General features: G+C 36.7%; 1 protein-coding gene and 1 long non-coding RNA gene across 2 annotated transcripts; both read left to right on the forward strand.

The window, feature by feature from the left end:
- The first annotated feature begins 38 nt into the window (after positions 1 to 38).
- On the forward strand, positions 39 to 3,611 carry LOC110936662. The gene is made up of 7 exons (XR_002590182.2): positions 39 to 321; positions 558 to 652; positions 892 to 1,093; positions 1,191 to 1,377; positions 1,477 to 1,613; positions 1,706 to 1,792; positions 2,893 to 3,611. It is a non-coding gene; the product is annotated as an uncharacterized LOC110936662 (long non-coding RNA).
- Positions 3,612 to 11,803: 8,192 nt separating this feature from the next.
- On the forward strand, positions 11,804 to 16,984 carry LOC110936659 (protein disulfide-isomerase 5-2). The gene is made up of 5 exons (XM_022179074.2): positions 11,804 to 12,147; positions 13,274 to 13,377; positions 14,141 to 14,511; positions 15,128 to 15,435; positions 16,516 to 16,984. Exons 1-5 carry the CDS (start codon positions 11,959 to 11,961, stop codon positions 16,816 to 16,818), a joined length of 1,275 nt encoding a protein of 424 aa, XP_022034766.1. The 5' UTR covers positions 11,804 to 11,958; the 3' UTR covers positions 16,819 to 16,984.
- The last annotated feature ends 2,697 nt before the right edge of the window (positions 16,985 to 19,681 follow it).

The raw sequence follows: 19,681 nt of genomic DNA on the forward strand, positions 1-19,681 counted from the left end.
AGTCAATGGGAACAACAAGAAATATGAACCCTTAGATCAAACTAAGATTAAATCCTGACCCTTATAATTCAATAAAAACTTCTAGAAGGGGAGGTTATTTGACAGTTTCTGAAATCTCTTTTGACTTTACATATCGCGAAGAACGGAGGCCACGATCAATATCCAGTTACCTTGCAGTTTATCTTCCAGGGATTCAGTTTGCATTGGTTTTAGATGATGAAGCGCTCCCATGTTGTCCACCTCCCGCAATTTCGCTGCAGTTGAAGACGGTTTTTGGGTTTGTACAAGAATGCAGTTGTTAAATAGTGGGTATAAAACTAGGTATCAAACCTTTTCTTGAGTTCTTCTTCCTCTCTTCTCCCAGACTCCACCATAAATATGATTCAGTGGTTTAAATCGGTAATTTGTATGCTTCTGAAGAACAATAGAAGGATGGGTATAAAGCGATGCCGAAGTTTCATACCGTCATCATTATCCCCAATTAACCATCCGCTATATCATCGAATGAATCCTCTGTTTGATTCCTCTTTCAAAATTTTGCCATATTTTAATTGCAGGAAAATATAATGTTTCTCAGAAAAGATGTCTGGAATCCGTCGCCGGAATGATACCTCCAACACCCGTCTCTCGCCATTTTCAGTTTCAACCAGAGGTACTGTTAGTTTCTTATTTTTGGGAATTTCGCATTAGAACTTGGGGTTCACAATTTTTCACATACAGATATCAATTAGAATATGTAAATATGTAATTGTATTAATTTTTCATTCACAATTTTTCACATACAGATATCAATTAGAATATGTAATTGTATTAATTTTTCATTCACTGCCTGATATGGTTTTGTTTCATTATGATTTCGAAAATGCTAATTTGCATTTTCTTTATATGCAGGCTGTTTGATTTCGACGGTGGTGGTAACCTAAGGATGAATTAATGGTTTGATCTTCGCACAAGTTCTTTTGTTAGTTGTTCAGACCAACGGTACTCTCAAGCGGGCATATCATTTGATTTGGGTTGTTCCAATATGCAGTGCAGTTACCTGTATATTTTTATCCCCACTTGGGTTTTTTAGTGGGTGTTTAGCGTTTTGAAGGTGATCATTGTATAATTTCTTTTCATATCACAATTACTTTCGAAACAAAATGCGAAACATCCTCTAACCAAGTTGTGTGATCTGATGAAAACTGCAGAAAGTGGCAAGATTGTTGGGAGTGTTACAAGATTTCCGGCTGTTAGTGTAGCTCATAAGTCATGGCTTTAAATGTCTCAACTGTTGTTACATGAAGGTTGTGATATCACTCATTTGGAAGGGTTTTAAAGGAAACTACATGTGAGCAGAATCTGATGGGTGGCAATGCAGAACTCAAAGATCTGCAGGTAACTTATGACTACGAGAATCTATAATCCTAAAACTAATCAAGTGTGTTGTGTTCCTTTAAATGATGAAGTTTCTTGAATGTTTGCTTGTGATAACAGGGTGAGGTATCGTGGTGTCTCGTGGCTAGAATGTCTGTTAATTTTAGGTATTCTATTACTAAATCGTAGATCCGGTGGTTAAGTGTCGTGGATAGTGGATATGAGTCAAGAGTTATCTTATCATACACATTCTTTCGGTAACCTTAATCATTTTTATCGTTTATATTAAGTTTCTTCTCCAATCCATGGGTTATTCAAGTGAGATGCTGATGAATTTAGACATTTGCAGGCTTTGGTTCGAGTTCGATCCCAGGCTCAAACTCGTGCTTGCCGCCGCCGGGTCCAGATTACCGAGTCACCCCAGTCGACCACAAAGGTTGTTTCTTTTATTCGAGTTCGATCCTAGGTTGTGCTCGGGTTGATGTGTTTAATTAAAAGGTTCAACCTGTTAACACGTTTTAAATAAATATACCCCACTTAGCCTATTCAACGCATTTTTTCACAACACACCGACATGATTAACACGTTTTAAACTTGATTATTACCCGACAACCTGTTTTAGACATTGAGGATAAATGGTTAAACGGGTCGTGTCCAGGTTACATAAATTTTTAGGGTGTATGTGTTACGTTTTTTTTTTTTTTTTTTTTTTTTTTTTTTTGATACAGTTAAAAATATAGGCCGTGTCCGAGTTACACGATTTATAAGTGTGGATGGGTTAGGGCTGTTTTTGAAACGGATAAAAATATGGTTAGTGCTCCGGTCAAGATGTATAAGCATGTATGGGTTAAAGTTGGTGTTTTAGACACGGAGAAAAATATGGGTCATGTTCGGGTTACACAATTCATAAGTGTGAATCGTCGTACGGGTTTATAGCTCGTATTTTTTACATGGATAAAAATACGGGTCGAATTCGGGTTGGACAATCTAACCCGTCAACCCAACATGATTAGCAACCAAAGGTTTCATATCTGACATAAACTGCTACTCGCGGGGGCCCTGCCTCCAACTCCCGAAAAGTTTGAGCACGTCCATCAATCATGGATGATAAAACATAACCAACTATCGATGCTAAAGGTGGGTGTTATTTGTTCTTATATTTATTTTTTACTATGTTTTCTGCTGGGTTCTTTCCATTTATTATTCAAATTTATCCAAACTGTTTACTGTGGTTCTGTAAAGAGGCAAACAAAGTAGGCCGGGTTGGTTAGGCTGGTCAAACCGTAGTCATAACAGTTCGGTTTGGTCTGTTTGTACTATTTTTTTTTCAATCATCATGATTGTATTAAGTTTTTAAAAATGATAAAATAACATTCATGAATGTTAGAAATATTCATAGTTGAATGTTGTAGAAAGAAAATAAAGATGAATGGTTGGTTCTCAGTTGTAAATTGTGAATTGAAACATTAAGCATGGTTTGAAAAACTGTGAACTGAACCATATAAACATCAAACTGACCGCTAATCTATTATGCAGAATAACTGTTCTAGGTTGTACGACGATCACACCGAAAAATCCTTGAAATGGACACCACGAAATGCCACATAAGACGACAGAACATGTTCCAATCGGACCAGATCAGTTACAGTCAAAGTCAAAGTTTGACCACTTCTTGAGGGTCAACGCTCCACCCAAAGGGCCTGAGCCCAGGTGGCTCATGCAAAGTAAGCTCTCTAACTGGCCCTTTAAAGTGGTTTCCTCATGACATTGCGGAATAAGTTTCTTTAAGCATTATCCAAAATAGCCCTCCTTTTTACGCGTATACTTCTAAGAACGGGTTGATGAGAGTAGCCCGTTTACCCCAGCTAAGAGTGATAGTTCAAGAAGCTGTCTTAGTGGCTACTCGGACCAGCCTAACTACATGGCGTACACAGAGTCTTCACGGGCTAAAGGCAGGTCTGTAAGTGCACCTAGACAAAGGCCTCATATGGAGTTTCCTAGCACCACAGAGGTATTCTGTCTACGGATACGGTTTAGGTGATCATCGTGGTTCAAACTTGAAGGATAAGTTTGTGAGCAAAGCGTATCCGGGTTCGGGGCGACTTGATCGACTTGGTCTGCCGGTCGGTGGCATCGTTTTTCATGAAGGTGAGTTTAGTGGTGGTTATTGGAATTAGCAACTTATATATGTTAACTTTTTACATTTGAGCAAGTGGTTGGAATGCCATTTGAAAGTTATGATGGCCTTTTTGTAATTTTCTCTATATTGAGGGTTTGATATGAACTTTTTACTAATGTAGGGGGACTTAATTAATTATCAGATGATAAATAATTAAATATTATATCCTTGTGTTTGAACCGTGGATGAATATGGGGTATCAAACCCTTTGAAGACGCTACAATTCCTAAAAGTCAAACATACTGACAAGTTTTACAAGTTTCAGACTTCAACTCTAAACTAATATTTTTTTATTGAATCCAAGATATACTTTCAAGTGTTATCGAACTTTATAACAATCTACAAACAGTCAAATGCATAGATAGATTTCAGAAGCCTTCATAGGCCATAGCTATAAAATGTTTTAGCAAAACATGTTTGATCTCAAAACTCAACATCGATCAATAAGATCATGGAAAAAAATCCAAAATGCATATTGGAACATCTTGCATGTTGGATTTCCCACGAGCCTCAATGGCAAGATGACCACGTTATTGCCAAGAAATTTGAGGACGAGTACAATCTGAGTAAGAAACATATTAAGAAACCAATAATATGAGCAAAACTGTCAACATGTGGAAGCATCCCAAGTGCTAAACTTACCAAGGTTAGACGCGATCTATTGTGGTTTTGGAGACGCCGGTGCCCCTCTTGATGCAAGGATGGTAGCGGGTGTGAGGGATGGGGAAACACAACCAATCCCATTAACACTCACACTTCTTTAAAAAAAATTGACTAATGCCATCACATTTCAAATGACCATAATGTAAGTTTCTCAAATAGTGAATTGATATTATTTGAATAAATGTATTATAAATGGTAAGATTACCTCCGCTACGCTGCGGTATTTCAATCAAATTTCTGTTGTGTTAATGGTCTTATTGGTTTTAATATTATTGTTAGTTATAATCATTTTATTTCTTTTGTTTGCTTGTCTACTTTACGTCTTTTAAAAATACATGTCCCCGTCCACCGGACGGGTATAAAACTAGTTTGGTATATCCCCAAATGGATCATCTATCATTTATCAAGCTAATCAAACTTACCTAATCTTTATCATTTTTTTGTTTTTATTTTAGATATTTTTTTATACGAGATTGTTTCCTCCAAGCAAAAATGTATTGAACTTGTTTTCTATTAAGAGTTAAATGTCCTGGTTTGCCCTTTTTTCATCTTTAGTTTTTAACTTTCTAAAATTATAATTATAATTTCTAACTTTTCAATTTTTATTCCCGGATAGTCCTTGTGTCTAACATCAGTTAATTTTCTCAGTTAAGATGGTGTGAAATGACAAAAATATCATTTCCTTAAAAAGAGCAAACCACAGGGACTATCCGGGCATTTAATAAATAAAAAAATAAAAATCTAATTAATAAGTCAAATTTCAAGTGGACCCCACAACCTACCCCACCCTCACCCTACCCCCTATCATCTTCTGTTTCTCGACATCCATCACCCACATACAAATCAGAATAAACCAACCCGGGTTGACTGTTACCGGAAATTGCTCCGATACTAACATTCACAAATCCAGAATCAACCGAATCCACCACAAAATCATGATAAAAGAGAACTTGCAACCCTTTCCTTTCACCAAACGGATGAATCTTCTAACAATACTGGCTTATTAATTATATTTTTATTTTTTTATTTATTAAATGTCCGGATAGTCCCTGCGGTTTGCCCTTAGTAAGGAAAGGGTAATTTTGTCATTTCATACACTCTTAACTGAGAAAACTAACTGTTGTTAGACACAGGGACTACCCGAGAACGAAAATTGAAAAGTTGGGGACTGTAACTGTAATTTTAGAAAGTTATGGACTAAAGGTGAAAAAAGGACAAACTACAAGGACTATTCGGGCATTTAACTTTTTTTTGAATATATCATAATTCCAAAACTACTAGCTATTTAGTTATTTTGTAAGATAATAATCTTCTAAAATTATTGTTGGGTTCACGGTGTATAGGGCAGCCCACACTCACACAACAGTTAAAGATGATAAAACAATTTATGTTTACTATATCTTTATCTAATAAATGGGGATTAAAGTTGATGTTATGTGGCCAAATTTAAATACAAATAAGTATTAACTTTACTTCTCAATTTAAATAACTAACATAAGCTCTTAAAAAAAGTAGAGTTAAATGTCATTTTAGCCCCTATGATTTCATTTTTCGCATATGGGTCCAAAAATGTTTCACTGATGCCATTTTAGTCCACTCGGTTAACTTCATCCATTTTTTTGTTAACGAGAAGGGCAATTCGATCATTTTATATGGCCAACAGCCACAAAAACTTCCATTCCTTTTTTTACCAATGTTGAGGAGGAGATTAAGAAACCAAAACCAGCCATGTATGATTGGCTGAATGAGATCCCATACACAGCTTGGTCAAGAACTTATTTTACAGGAAGAGCTAATTGTGATATGCTGCTGAAAAACATATGTGAGGTGTTTAACAGACAAATAACTAGGGCAAGGGACAAGCCTATTATCACCTGCTTATAATTCATTAGGGAATACTCTACCAAGAGAATAGTGAATGTGAAAAAGTTTCAAGCAAAGTCTGTTGGGCCACTGACACCTCATGTCACTAAAGTCTTTAATGAGATCAAAAAAACAAACCTCAAAAATGTTTGTTTTAATGGTTGATTCAGACAAGTATCAAGTCACAGGTCCAAGATTACAATGTGTTGTGAATGTTTAAACTTATGCATGCAGGAAGTGGGACTTGACTGAGATGCCTTGCAAACATGTTGTTGCAGCCATAGGGTATATGTCAATGAACAACATTAAAGTTGTATACCAGAAGAGTGGGTATTGAAAGTGTACTGGCTGTCAACATGGAAGAAGGTCTATGAGAATGTCATAGAACAAATCAATGGGCCTGAAATGTGGACTCCTTCTCAATGTCCATAAACAACTATCCCACCCAAACATCATAAACATGTTTGTTTTGACCCTCTATAACTTTCATGCATGTATGCATTAATTTACTCTTTTTTTTAGGTTGGAAGGCCAAAGAAAAAGAGAAAGAAGGCCTTTGGGGAAAAAGAGATTGAGAAGGAGTTTGACTGTAAGACCCTAACACGTTTAACTTTAAAACGACGCAGCGGAAATACGAGTCCTAAAATTTCTTTCTTTATAACTGTTCTAACATACTTGGAAACCAATTTAAACGACTTCTTTAAATATGTACATCGTTCATCCTTAGTTAAAGTAACCTTTATAACATATGAATACAACCCACGTGACAACTTTTCCGTACAATCCATGATCTTCAACTCGATCCTCGTCCACTTGTCCCTCATGATGATAATAATGATCCGAATAACCTGCGGTCACCATATAACTAACACATTAGTAAATAGTGACATCGTACATAATTAATGAATATATAAACAATCGTAGCATTCTATCTGTGTATTCTACTCCATTAAGATGCTCTTCCGAATTATTTCTTTACACCGGGCCTCCAATCGCTGAGAGCCCAACACTTACATACCTGCACTTTCATTTCATTCTCATAGATAACTCAGTTAGTATCATCAATACTCGTATATATTAAAACCATACATACCTTCATACGAATCTCACTAATTCGGAAACATTTGGTTTATTAACACGCATGCGTCTTATCTAACCCAACTCCTTAAAAGATAAAAATCCTACTTAATACATGCATACCTCCCTACCCAAACTCTTTCATACAACTTACATGCTTACATATTCATTCTAACAATCTTAACCACAAACATCTATACACATATATAAGTCTCGTACACACTAGTCTACGTACATACTTATTTCTATTCATGTTTACCCATGATTTCCATTTACTAACATGCAACTAAATCCATGCATACAAGGCTTACATACTTATTTTATTCTCACACGTACTTGCCTACACGTTCCCTTTTTACTCGCATCGCATAAACACTCTTTAATGAGTTTGGTGTGCATTTCAGAAACTTTTAAATATGAGTTCTATACTCACCCGCACCTCACAAAAACTATTTGGTAAGGTTGGGGTACGTTATGGAAGTTTAATGGGGCTTAGGAATGAGATTACGGGGTTCGGGATCGAAGAAACGGGGCTGCTGGCGTCGGCTGTCGCGTAGACAGCAACTTAAGGCGTCGGCCAGCTGCAGACCAGCGTCGGTGACGCTGCTACCAGCGTCTGGGACGCCGCCCCTGCAGCACCGGCGCCCGGATTTCGTTCTTTTCGACGTTTCGGCCCCCGTTTGCGCATCCCGAGCTTCCCAAATCATAAAATAACATTATTCCAAGCCCCCAAATCATTCTAACACTTTACCCCATGTCCCCATAATCAAATCTATACTTTTATCATGCTTTCTTGATTTTGACCCGTTTAATTTTACCAAGTTGTTTCCGACATAATCAACTACTTTCGACCCGCTACAACAATACTTACCTTAGTACTCCCATTTATTACACAATCTTACATGATTCCCCACATTCATAGATATCAAAACTCTCTATACTTACTAAAAAGTGAGTCGAAAATCACTTACTTAATACTACTTACTTGATATCATTATTAATAACGCATTTCAACATAGCTTTTAATAGGGGTGCAAGCGAGCCGAGCCGAGCCGAGCCCGAGCTTGACCAGGCTCGAGCTCGAGCTCGATTAACTTATGTGAGCTCGGGCTCGAGCTCGGCTCGATTCGAGCTTTGTTTTCAAGGCTCGAGCTCGGCTCGTTTGTATTTTCTCAAGCTCGAGCTCGGCTCGGGCTCGACTCGTTTATTATCTATTAATTAATATATTAAATAAAAATAATATAAATAATAGACTTTTTAGGCTCGCGAGCTCGATAAGTGAAGCTCGGGCTCGGGCTCGTTTACTAAATAAGCTTATTTTTAGGTTCAAGGTCGGCTTGTAAACACGTTTGAATAAGCTCGGCTCGTTTACACTAAGGCTCGATAAGGCTCGACGAGCCTAACGAGCTTCACATGCGAGGCTCGAGCTCGGGCTCGATAAGCAAACGAGCTTTATTTTAGGCTCAAGCTCGGGCTCCGGCTCGATAAGGCTCGGCTCGTTTCGAGCTTTTTCTTGAGCCGATCTCGAGTAGCTCGCGAGCCGCTCGGCTCGTTTGCACCCCTAGCTTCTAACAATTATCATACAATTAATCCCTTTTACTACTAAAGAGGGAGTCCGGGAGTTTACTTACCTTGTGCATCCGAGTTCGTGCATTGCTTCCGTGTTTACCTTTGACCCGTTGTCCTTCCATGTTTATGTCCATGTTGACATGACTCCTAATCGTACATGTCGTCATATTTATAACACAGTTAGCATACACACACTCATAACTAAGCACTTTTCATATTTATAATACATGATCATCTTCATTACTACTTAATTAGCATTCCTTACAAGTGATAGCACATACTAACCTATACTAGGCATTTCATCGAACACTTGGTGCGCGTACTACTTTCCAAGCATAGTGTACAAGTAACTTGTGCACAATCATACCAAATTCTTATCAAGATCATCACACTCATCATTTTCACCTAATCTCCTTTCAAAATCAGATTTATATAACATCATATTCAACAATTAACTTCACACATCAATCTACAACTAGTGTAACACATAATTCATCAACATTCCCATTACATTATTACCTACAAGTGGGTTTACGTAATAACATCAAATTAATCCGAATTTCATGCATAACTCAAGTCTCATATGATGATTATAGCCTCTTACCATCCTAATTTCGCATGTATACACGGATTAATCAAAGACCCATTTCATCAATGTTCATCATTTCACAAATTGTGACTTACCTTAAGTTAGGAACAACTAAGATAACATGGATTATGCTTCATGCATTGATTTCCAGCCTAAAATCATCATCAATTTGCTGAAATTGAGTGTGTTCTTGTTAGTTAGGTTGAACCCTCTCCCCCCTTCTCTATCTCACGACACACACACATATACCTTAGTCAATTTCCTGCACTTTTGTTTAGTCATAATATCTTCCTTCCATTTAACATATTTAGCCCTTAACCTTTCATAGCATGCCATTTATCACACCATATTCTAACTTGGTTAACTTGGTTTATTCACAATAATTTACTTACTAGTATTTTATTTACTTACATATGGTAAAATTATATTCACCTTTTTTTAATTGCGTCAACATAATATAAAAATATTATATTATGACTTACAGATTTTGGGGTGTTACATTGACAAAGGAGGCAAGATAACCAGAAATGGCACTACCACCAAGTGTGGTAAATGTGGTAACCTTGGACACAACATGAGAAACTGCAAAGGTCAAGGGGGAATGAGGGTTCTAAAACTGTTACTTCACGAGAATTTAGACAATGTTTGATTGTTGTACTGTTTTAATGGTTTTGCAACTAAAGAATATATGGTTTTTGTGATTATATGTGGCTGCATTTTATACCACTGTGTATCATATGTATGAAAACAAAATTATGATAGAAAATAATTTGATTATAATACTAGTTAAGTACAAAATCCAATAAACAACCTACAACCATATAAAATCAAACAATACATATAGCCAATATAGTCACTGGTCTACTATTCTATTTCCAGTGACAATCATCCAAACATGACCAATCTGAATTAGGACCATGCTCCCCTCCATGTGGATTGTGGTACCAATCCTCCTCTTCATCATCAAAACTGTAATCCCATGCATGTTCCAACACTTCATGGTCATGGTCTTTTGTCGTGTCTTCAAACGACTCTTCATTGGCCCTTTGTTCCTCTAAATAAGGTCGGATATCCTCAAAATCTTGATCCATAGAGTATACATAACTTTCAGGTTCTTCTATTGGTGCAACTACAACTTCATCCTTTTGAATGTCATCAATTGCATCAGGGTTACATTGTGGCTACCAAAATAACATTAACACAAACAATAAGAACTAGCAAAAGAAACATATAGCATTACAATAACCAATATATCCAGTACAACTAATCAAAAAGAAAAATACTTAGTAACACAACTAAAACATTTAACTACTTAATCAGATAAAACAACACAAACATGAACCAACTAATCCTTAAATACAGTTTCCATTTCAACATCCTGATCTTTGTACGCATCCAATTTGTCTCTGCACTTAGCCAAATCATCATTATCTTTGACATTTTATATTAAAGCAAGCATTACCTCACGACAAATTTGACATCCCTTTTCCTCACCAACATCAGCCCATCTAAGAAAGCCACATCCTCCTAACCACAATCAGACATCATAAGATGCATAACAACTCAGAAACTACAAGAAACTGAATTACATGTGCATAATCTACTCACTTACACAACGCAAATATCGACGACCCGAATTTGCCTTTGACTCGGACAATTTGTATACCGTTTGGACCACATGCACAAATCATGTCACCCGGTTCGGTCCTCATCATTCTCGCTTTGGAACGATACACATTGGAAGAACATCTACACATTTTTCACACTTGATTTTTTTTATCAATGAAGAACTTGAATAGGTCTGCAGGTGGTTTGGGGAAAATGAAAATAAAAATTAGGGTTTTAAAGAATGAAATAGGGTAATTTGGTCATTTCACCAAATTCAAATAGTAAAGTTAACGTTGAGATGACATAAGGGCCAAGGTTGATTACATTTCCGAGTGTAGGACAACAGGATCTTGGTTTTAGGGGGTAAGAGTGTCAGTGAGGTAAAAGCGTAGGGGGTAAAATTGCATTTTACTCAACAATCAATAAAGAACCAATCAGTAAATAAAAAAAAGACAACTATGTGGGGTAGGGGTGTTCAAAACCGGATATCCGAAATTTTCGGATACCAGATTTCACTATCCGAATCCATATCCGAAATTTCGGATATCCGATTGGATAGTGAATCGGATATCCGAAAATCCAACCTTTTTTTATTTTTTTTTAATTATTTTTCATATTTGAAACCGGATATTTCGAATAGTTTCGGATATCTGAATTTAAGTTTTCGGATATTTTCAGATACTTCGGATATCTGAAAATAAAAATTAAATTTTTGGATATTTTGGATCCGAATCCGAAAAATTCGGATATCCGAATTTTCGGATTCGGATATCAGATATTTTGGATCGGATTTTCGGATATATAAATAGTTTTAAACACCGGGTTGTAATTAGTAACAAGGGGTGTATTTAGTAGCAACCAATATGCATTTATTTAACAACAACAATATTAAAATATAGTTGCAGTAGTCGAACCTATAAATTTCAACAAACACTGATTTGTCTGATCTCATTTTTCGTTGACAAAACCCTAACCATAACCAGATCAGGAACTACATACAAAAAGAAAAAAAGCAAAATCATCACCACTTGATCTTCGAATAAATTGTTGAAAGATGTCATGTATCCTGTTAATAATCGCACTCTGTGTCGTCCCCTTGATCTCCTGCCATGAATTTGAGGTAAACGGGAAGGTGTTGGAGCTCGATGAATCCAATTTCGAAGCCGCAATTTCTTCCTTTGATTACATCTTTGTTGATTTTTATGCACCCTGGTGTGGCCACTGCAAGCGTCTTTCTCCGGAGGTTGGTTTTAGATCTATGTGTAATTTGCTTGTTTTTTGATTTTTGGGGTATATGGAATTTGAATACGAGCTTGAAAGTTGTTTGGGTTTTTTCGGGTTAACCCGAATCACCAAAACTATAACCATTAACCAAACCGTTTAAGGTCAATCGGGTTCGGGTTTGCTATACATCGGGTTCGGGTAATTCGGGTATGATAGTTTCTCGGGTTGGGTGGCATCGGGTGGGTTTCGGGTTTTGGATTAAAAGAACACCCCTAGTTATGAATAAGGATTGTTTTAAATTTTTATATATATTAACAGTGGCAATTAGTGTGATTGCTGGCTTGCATACCAACCAATATTGTCACAGGTTTGTTTTTGGTTGCCCCGTGGAATATACCATTCGGTTAAGGGTATATGCACAAAGAAAAAAATCATCATAGTCCCATGGGAAACCACAATGTTCGAAGGTTCACATGGGTTATTGAGGGACTTTAAATTTGTTGAACATAGACACCGTTTTGGTACCAAATTTTACAAATTCGCAATCTGTATGGAGACCCATTATTAATGGAAGCTGGTCGCAATTTGGACCCATTTAGTGGCGGATGTAGCATATTAAGAGGGGTAGCGGCCCGTAATTTCTTATCCTTATATACAGGGACTACATATATGTGCCTGTTAGATTCTTATAAACGATCCATTTTCTAGTTTGTAGTTTCTAAAATGGGTAAATTAAAATGGCTAGTATGTATGTGCAACAGTATGCAACCATCATCATACTCAGTAAATCCCACCAATAGCAAAGCTAAGATAGGGTCCGAGGAGGGTAAGATGTAGACAGCCTTACCTCTAACCCGTAGGAATAGAGAGGCTGTTTCCAGTGAGACCCCCGGCTCGATGGTAGTTTTGTATCAAACCTTGGACATAAGGCACATAACACTCGGCAATTAAGACAAAGGCAGTTAGTGCATGTACTCCCTTGTCTTTCGGCTATCAACGCCACCACATGATGCATAATTAACCATCCCCCTCTTTTAACATATTTTCTCGAAATTAGTAAAATAACGTTAAAATTAGTGCACTTGTAATTTGTGTTCTGTATACCATGTGATGACACCTTATAAACAGTTAAATGTTTCATTCAGTTGGATAAAGCAGCCCCTATTCTTTCTGGATTGAAGACGCCTGTTGTGGTTGCAAAAATAGATGCTGACAAGTATTCCCGCATTGCAAAAAAATATGACCTCGAGTATGTTACATGCCTTTGTTCCATTTCCATCTCATTTTCGAACAACATATATTCAGTTGGAGTTGATTTTTCACTTTAAAGCTTTTACCCGGTCTGAAAACCGTATTAGATGTGACTCTTTCAATAAATGGGTCAGTTAATGTTATTTTATTACAGGTAATATGAAAAAAACAAATCCAAAACGGTAACAGGAGTCAAAAGGATCTAGATTATCACTTCTAATCATATATGACACTAATTGTTCATAAATAAATCAAACTTTTAGACAAAAATGTGTCAACCCTACTTGTTTCGACCTGGATCCCGAGATTACCTAGTTTGACCCGTTAATCAACCCGCGTGACCTGTTCACTATCTCTAATCAATGTGGTTTGTTTTTGTATGAATTTCTACATTGTGACTTTTAAAATCTGTAGAAGATATATTCTCTAAAGAGTAAAGTACACAGATGGTCCCTGTGGTTTACCAAGATTTTGGATTTGGTCCCTAATTTCTTAAAAGTGCACGTATGGTCCCCGTGGTTTGCACTTTGTAACACATTTAGCAGGTCCAATTAGGGACTAAATGCGTTACAAAGTGCAAACACAGGACCATCCATGTACTTTTAGGCAAGGTGGGGACTAAATGTGTTACAAAGTGCAAACAACAGGGACCATCCGTGTAGTTGTGGAAAGCTAGGGACCAAATCCAAAATTTTGGTAAACCACAATGGACCATCCGTGTAATTAACTCTTCTCTAAAACATGCATCTATTATGAAACAGTGGGTTCCCCACCTTGAAGATTTTCGTGCATGGAGTTCCCACCGATTATAACGGGCCAAGAAAATCAGACAAACTAGTTCGGTACCTACGGAAGTTTGTTGCTCCCGATGTTACCGTTCTCGAATCCGACTCTGCTATTACCAAGTTTGTTGAAGCAGCCGGGACGTCCTTTCCTATATTCATAGGCATTGGATTGGATGAGTTAGCATTATTAAATTTGGCGAAAAAATTAAAGAAAAATGCATGGTTTTCCGTGGCAAAAGATTTCTCAGAAACGACTATGGCGTTATATGGACTCGATAAGACGCCTGCTTTGGTGGCTCTTCATCCAAATTTCGATGACCAGAGTATCTTTTATGGTCCTTTTGAAGGTTAGTTGACTTTGTTATGTCATGGCATGTTTCATTAATATCATCACCTTCTAGACTTTGTTCGGTGTCGTATGCAGTTGCAAGTTTTATAAAAAAAAACATAGATGTGGCGAAATGGACATTAATCAAAGAGTAAAATGCCATTTCGTCCCTGAGGTTTGACCAGTTTTGCGACTTCCATCCAAAGCTTTGTTTATTCGCATATGTATCCAAAAGGTTTGAAATCTTACCGTTTTCATCCGACTTGTTAACTCCATCCATTTTTCTCCGTTAAGTCAGGAGTATTACCGTCTTTTTAGAAAATTTTAATTAAAATAAAAACACTATCAGAAATAAAGTCAACAGAGGTGGATCTTTATTTCTTATAGTGTTTTTAGTTTAATAAAGAAACGTCTAAAAAACCGGTAATATCCCTGACTGATAAAAAGAAAACTGGATGGGAGTTAACGAGTCGGTTGAAAATGGCAAGATTTCAAACTTTTTGGATCCAAATGCTGAAAAACAAACCTTTGGACGAAAGTCGCAAAACTAGCCAAACCTCAGGGACGAAAATGGCATTGTACTCTTGATCAAATATTGTTCTGATGTTTGTTTTTCTTCTCTTATGAATACATAGATAAGTCTGTGGAAGAGTTTATTCGGCAAAATCTATTGCCATTGACCCTACCGATCACCGGAGAGAGTCTAAAGCTATTGAAAGACGATAAAAGGAAAATTGTGTTGACGATTGTGGAGGACGAGACACACTATGAATCAAAGGAGTTTTTTAAGTTATTAAGGACTGCTGCATCTGCGAACCGTGAGTTTGTATTTGCTTATGTGGGTGTTAACCAGTGGCAAGATTTTGCTGAGGCTTTTGAAGTTGGTAGGAAAACTCCGTTGCCAAAGATGGTTGTTTGGGACGGAGATGAAGTTTATTACTCAGTAAGTATCTTTTCATTTGCACTCAAGGTGGCAAAATGGTATGGTAGGGTAACAGGTCAACATGGGTTGAGGATGCGACGGTCAACTCTTTTAGTCAAATTGGGTCGGGTTGGGTTGACCTTCATATTTCTTTGCTCATTTTATATAATTAATTCTTTTATTATCATTTCAAAAACTAAAGTGTTACAAAAAGAATAATCTACAAGTTTGAATTAAACGATGTAGGGGATTGTGTGTGCAATATAAATATATATAGGGAAATTAGCCTGTAATAATCCCACCTACACCTTATTGGCCATTAATAATCCCACCTCAGAATATTCCCCCCACCAGTCCCACCTTTCACTTATTTTTCCTATAATGGTCCCCCGTTAAAAAAAAACTTAACGAGGTTAAGCTTTTTTTCCAAATTACAAACATATTTTTTAGGGCTTTTGATCAGAACAATGATGCGAGTTCATTGATGTAAAACTTACTTCGAAATGGTGCTCCAAGTGACTTGATTTTTGTTAATTGGAAATTTAAACACCCGAATTGAAGCGCTGTTTTCATCGTTTGGAGCACCGTTTCGAGGCAAGTTTTACATCAATGGACTCATATTGTCGTTCTAATCAAAAGCCCTAAAAAATCTATTTGTAATTTGGAAAAAAGCTTAACTCCGTTATGTTTTTTTAACGGGGGACCATTGTAGGAAAAATATGTGAAAGGTGGGACTGGTGGGGGGAATATTCTGAGGTGGGATTATTAATGGCCAATAAGGTCTAGGTGGGATTATTCCAGGCCAATTTCCCTAAATATATATTATTGAAAACTTTTTTAAAGTGTGTGACCTTTCTGACCCATTTTGTTTATATTAGGCAAAGAGAATTATTTGACCCACTTGGGATAACATACAAGTCAAAAATAGGTTTGGTTTGAAGCATGCCATTTTTTAGTATGATCTGGGTTGACCCGCAAATACCTTTTTGTTTTTTTTTTTTCTAAAAATCGGCAAATAATTAATGTGTTAAGCATGTTTACAAAAAACTAATATTAGGTGTACCAAGTACTGAGTTTTTCCTTGTGTTGAATGCTAATCAGGTTAACGGGTCAGAGAGCATTCGCAGCAAAGATCAAGAATCCCAAATCACACTGTTCCTTGAAAGATTTAGAGAGGGAAAAGTGACGGAAAAGACAGTTGGGCCTTCCTTTTTGGGGTATCTTATGTCGCTTCTTGGCATGAGAATGGTCTACATTATCGTGTTTTTGCTTGCTGTCGTGTTTCTTATTGTAACCATGGGAAAAGAAGAACCATCGGCGGGTGACCCTTTTCATTATCCTGCAAGTGGTTCAACTTCTGTTGCAGAATCGGATAACCGAACGTCTAATGACAAGGAAGATTAGAAAGCAGGTTTTATAGGAACACACGTCGATATGGATCGTTTCACAAACTGTTTCTCCGTTATGTTTTTGTTCATTATCTTTCCCTATTTGTTTGTGTAATCACTTCTAGATTTTTGTTGCTACAATCTTTTAAATTATGAAAAATAGAAGCAATTTTCCAAGTTCAGATCAGAGCCATAACACGTAGAGGTGCACAAAACGTTTTTTTAGAACCAGTTTGGCCGGGTTTTGGCTGGTTCGGGTATGGGTTTTGACCGGGTAGGGTGGAATCAGTTCCAATGGTTCCTTAATGTGAAGCTATTAGAAGCCAGCTATGGAGCACTGAAGGCTTAAAGAAAGTGGCTATAAAAGTTACCTAAATATAAGTTTATGTTTTCAGCAACTAGGGTTTATCCCTATAAAGATATTATGAATGAAACATGGGTTTTTATCCCATTTAATTATTATCAAAGTTTGGAGTTTTGAAACTCTGAAATTTATTTCCTAACTACGATCCTGATGTCTCATTTCCGCTGCCAAATTAATAAACACCAATACCACCGGCTGCTGTCTCGCGGCTCCCGCTCCCAGGGTAGGGGTCGGGGGTTGCGACAGAAGGTGGTATCAGAGCCACTGGTTTAAGTCATTTAGGTGTTCTTTTTATACCTAAATTTTAACCAATTGTGTTAGGAAATAACTTATGTATTATTCTGTGTAAAAATACATATTATTATTTTATTATTATTTTGACAATTTTCTAGTTATAAACAAAATGGTGTGGTTGTAAAAAGCCATTTGCCACCTATTTGCAACCGAAATGCCATTTGGCCCATTTGTTGTAGTTCGAGGTTTGCTAATTTGTGACTATGGTGATTTCGGTTGCAAGTTGATTGCTAAATTTGAGTTTTGTTTGCAAAGATTTGTCCCATATACCTAGTAATGTATTGGAATCATCATTTGTTCATACCATTAAATTTAAGAAAAAAAAAAGGTGAAAGAATGTGATGATGTTTGATACCATTAATTGAAGTGAAATTTACCTAATTTGTTATGTTGACCAGATTGTTCTTATCCAATATATTCACGGAAGTTTAGTGGTCGTTGAAAAAGCACGTGTTATGCCTAGCCAACATCCAAAAGTGGGGGCTTGCGCTTTCGCCTAAAGCGAAGGCTAAGCTGCAAAAACCGCAGGCTAAGCCTTAGCTGGCGACCAAAAGTGTACGACAAATCTTACCTGATGTTTTAAGTGACCAAAAGTGGGGGCTTGCGCTTTCGCCCCTGACCAATACGACATCCAAAAACGATTACCGGTCCTGTTTTAAGTGCCATCACTTTGATACACTCCAACCATTCAACCACCATTCCAGTCAACCAGTCAAAATCTTTTTCCGTATATGGCTGATTCCACGCCAATAATGGTCTAAAAATCCTCCAATAGATCTCGTCCAAGCTATCCTTTCTTCCGTATATGGCTGATTCCAAAAGTGAAAATATGTTCCTCTAATTATTTGCGTCCAGATGTCCAATTATTCTTTTTGTCGGAACTTAGTCGGAAGTTTCCTAGACCATAATTTTTTTTGCCGGTAAATTCTCAGAAATTAGTCGCAAAAAATCTAGCGATTCATAAATAAACTAATATCCAGTATTTTTTTCTACTTTTTCGTAATCTTCAAAAATGTTTACTTTATATTGCCATTTTGTAAAAGAATTGGTGCATGATTTCGATAGGTTCAACTCACTTATCAGATGTTTGTATGCTGTCACACTGTTCCATTTATACCAAGACAATTTCCTTATATGTAGATAAAACGACAAACCATAGAGTGGTAAGGAACACAACACTTTGGTTGTTGATTTTAGGGTTGTGCATAGAGTGGTTCGATTCAATTTTAAGCCATATTTAAAACTAACCAAAACTAAAAAAAATCCATTAAGATATTTGAAAACCAACTTTGTTTGAATTATTTCAATTTTGATTCATCGGTTATGAACAAGATCGATGACTAAATTTATTAATTAGAATACAAATTCATACAAATAATTATTATCTTATTTTAAAAATATATATATAAAAAACAAATTCATACCATATTATTGAAATACACAACTGAAGTTATGCTTACAAGATCTTTGACTTAACTTATATTAATTCAAACACTCATACAAGTTATATTATTCTCTTAATCTCGTAAGATTATTAGTAGAAAATAAGTTGATAGTTTATTATTGCAGTGAATTGAAGGGTTGAGATCCTGTACAAACAGCACATACTGTGAGAACCATAAGAACAGATCTGAACCATCCAAATTCTAGATCAACGGTTTGTACTGATTACAATTAAAAACCTCTGAATTAAAAGATATTATTATGCAACCAGGGGTAATAAAGTAAATGTGCTATTTGTGGACCCCACTAAATCTCCGAACTATCAGATTGTTCCCCTTATTACGTCCGTATCCAACTACAACTCTTCCTACCTAATTCATCCATCGTTATCTGTGCTAATTAAATATAAAAAGAAATCAACTTCTATGAATCACACTTTATTCAATCATCCATCGTTATCTGATCGACCGAGAAAGAACAAGGATACGAAGAGTGTGCTGATCGAGAAAAGCTTCAATCTGGTAAGCATTTATCTCCAACTGTTCATCTTCTTTTTTTCTAATTTTTAGGGTTTTTTTGGGGGGGGGGGGCGAAGTTGAAGGGTGCTGGTTGTTGTTGAGGGAGATGTTCACCGCCGGCGGGTGTTGAAAGGGTGCTGAATATCGTTGCCGGATATGTTCACGGCGGCTGTTGATGGTGCTGACTGTTCTTGGCGGAGATATTTTTGCCGGAGATGTGTGATATTGTTCACGGGTGCTGACTGTTCTTGTTCAAAAAG

This window comes from Helianthus annuus, chromosome 4 (genome assembly GCF_002127325.2).
Source record: "Helianthus annuus cultivar XRQ/B chromosome 4, HanXRQr2.0-SUNRISE, whole genome shotgun sequence".
Lineage (NCBI taxonomy): Eukaryota > Viridiplantae > Streptophyta > Magnoliopsida > Asterales > Asteraceae > Helianthus > Helianthus annuus.

Bases quoted from the DNA above. Each gene is read 5' to 3' on its own strand.
- LOC110936659 (XM_022179074.2), top strand. From the start codon at position 11,959: ATGTCATGTATCCTGTTAATAATCGCACTCTGTGTCGTCCCCTTGATC. The intron at 13,378-14,140 runs GTATGTTACATG...ATTATGAAACAG, and splicing joins GCAAAAAAATATGACCTCGA to TGGGTTCCCCACCTTGAAGA. The intron at 14,512-15,127 runs GTTAGTTGACTT...ATGAATACATAG, and splicing joins CTTTTATGGTCCTTTTGAAG to ATAAGTCTGTGGAAGAGTTT.